The sequence below is a fragment of the Malurus melanocephalus genome, unplaced genomic scaffold, assembly GCF_030028575.1.
Source record: "Malurus melanocephalus ecotype Western Australia unplaced genomic scaffold, MMel_1.1 scaffold_2430, whole genome shotgun sequence".
Classification (NCBI taxonomy): domain Eukaryota; kingdom Metazoa; phylum Chordata; class Aves; order Passeriformes; family Maluridae; genus Malurus; species Malurus melanocephalus.
The window spans coordinates 1-1,940 of record NW_026625662.1 but is presented as its reverse complement, the minus strand read 5'-3'; the positions used below and the strand labels follow the sequence as shown (position 1 = coordinate 1,940).

General features: G+C 59.7%; 1 protein-coding gene across 1 annotated transcript in view; it reads right to left on the bottom strand.

Annotated features, from left to right (window-relative positions):
* Positions 1-1,924, bottom strand: part of LOC130587777 (pre-mRNA-splicing factor ATP-dependent RNA helicase DHX16-like) — a gene marked incomplete at its 5' end in the record, with an annotated part of 10,978 nt that extends 9,054 nt beyond the window's left edge. Inside the window, 2 exons of the mRNA XM_057388747.1 lie at positions 8-107; positions 1,760-1,924. Of these exons, the coding sequence (XP_057244730.1) occupies positions 8-107; positions 1,760-1,924 (265 nt within the window). The remainder of the gene's footprint in view (positions 1-7; positions 108-1,759) is intronic.
* Positions 1,925-1,940: the final 16 nt, after the last annotated feature.

Below are 1,940 nucleotides of genomic sequence, written 5' to 3'. Positions count from 1 at the left end.
ATGGGGCTCTCCTCCAGTTCGTGCTGGAACGCCCAGGCCGTGTAGAGACGGAAACATTTCCCGGGAGCCACGCGGCCAGCGCGGCCTGCGCGCTGATTGGCTGAGGCCTGAGGGGACAGGGGACACTGTGACACACCTGGGGACAGCTGTGACACACCTGGGATTGTCACCTGTGACACACCTGGGACATGGCACTGTCACCTGTCACACACCACGCGGCCTGCGCGGCCTGCGCGCTGATTGGCTGAGGCCTGAGGGGACAGGGGACACTGTGACACACCTGTGATATGGCATTGTCACCTGTGACACACCTGGGGACACCTGGGATTGTCACCTGTCACACATCACATGGCCAGCGCGGCCTGCACGCTGATTGGCTGAGGCCTGGGGGGACAGGGGACACACCTGTGACACACCTGTGATATGGCATTGTCACCTGGGACACACCTGGGACATGGCATTGTTACCTGTGACACCTGGGATTGTCACCTGTCACACACCATGCGGCCAGCGCGGCCTGCGCGCTGATTGGCTGAGGCCTGAGGGGACAAGGGACACCAGAGTGACACTGTGACACACCTGGGGACACACCTGGGGACACACCTGGGGACACCTGGCATTGTCACCTGTCACACACCACGCGGCCAGCACGGCCTGCGCGCTGATTGGCTGAGGCCTGGGGACAGGGACACACCCGTGACACACCTGGGGACACCTGGGGACACACCTGGGGACACAAGGACCAAGGGACGTGGGGACCTGGGATGACCATGAGGGACTTCGTGCTGGGGACGGGGAGTGACACAGATGACACAGGTGACACTAGGGTGACACTGAGGTGACACAGGTGACACACAGGTGACATTACCCGTGAGCAGGGTGTCACCACCAGGGACTCCATGCCGGTGCGGGGTTACCATGGGTGACCACAGGGTGACAATGGAGCACAGTAGGGTGACACAGGTGACACACAGGTGACACAGGTGACACACAGGTGACAATAGGGTGACATTACCTGTGAGCAGGGTGTCACCACCAGGGACTCCATGCCGGTGCGGGGTTACCATGGGTGACCATAGGATGACAATGGATGACAGTAGGGTGACACAGGTGACACAGGTGACACTGAGGTGACACAGGTGACACACAGGTGACATTACCCGTGAGCACGGTGTCACCACCAGGGACTCCATGCCGGTGCGGGGTTACCATGGGGTGATGACAGGTGACAGTAGGGTGACACAGGTGACACTGAGGTGACACTGAGGTGACACAGGTGACACTGAGGTGACACAGGTGACACACAGGTGACATTACCCTGGAACACGGTGTCACCACCAGGGACTCCATGCCGGTGCGGGGATATCATAGGATGACAATGGATGACAGTAGGGTGACACAGGTGACACTGAGGTGACACAGGTGACACTGAGGTGACACTGAGGTGACAGAGGTGACACACAGGTGACATTACCCGTGAGCAGGGTGTCACCACCAGGGACTCCATGCCGGTGCGGGGTTACCATGGGTGACCATAGGGTGACAATGGAGCACAGACAGGTGACAATGGGTGACCATAGGGTGACACTGAGGTGACACAGGTGACAATAGGGTGACATTACCCTGGAACACGGTGTCACCACCAGGGACTCCATGCCGGTGCGGGGTTACCATGGGGTGACAATAGGGTGACACAGGTGACAATAGGGTGACAATGGATGACAATAGGGTGACACAGGTGACACTGAGGTGACATTACCCTGGAACACGGTGTCACCACCAGGGACTCCATGCCGGTGCGGGCGCTGTAGCTTTTCTGTTTGCAGAACCCCGGGTCCAGCACGTAGACGATGCCATCGATTGTCACCGACGTCTCCGCGATGTTGGTGGCCACCACCACCTGTCCGGGGGGAGGGGACGTTGGGACACGCCCACTGGGA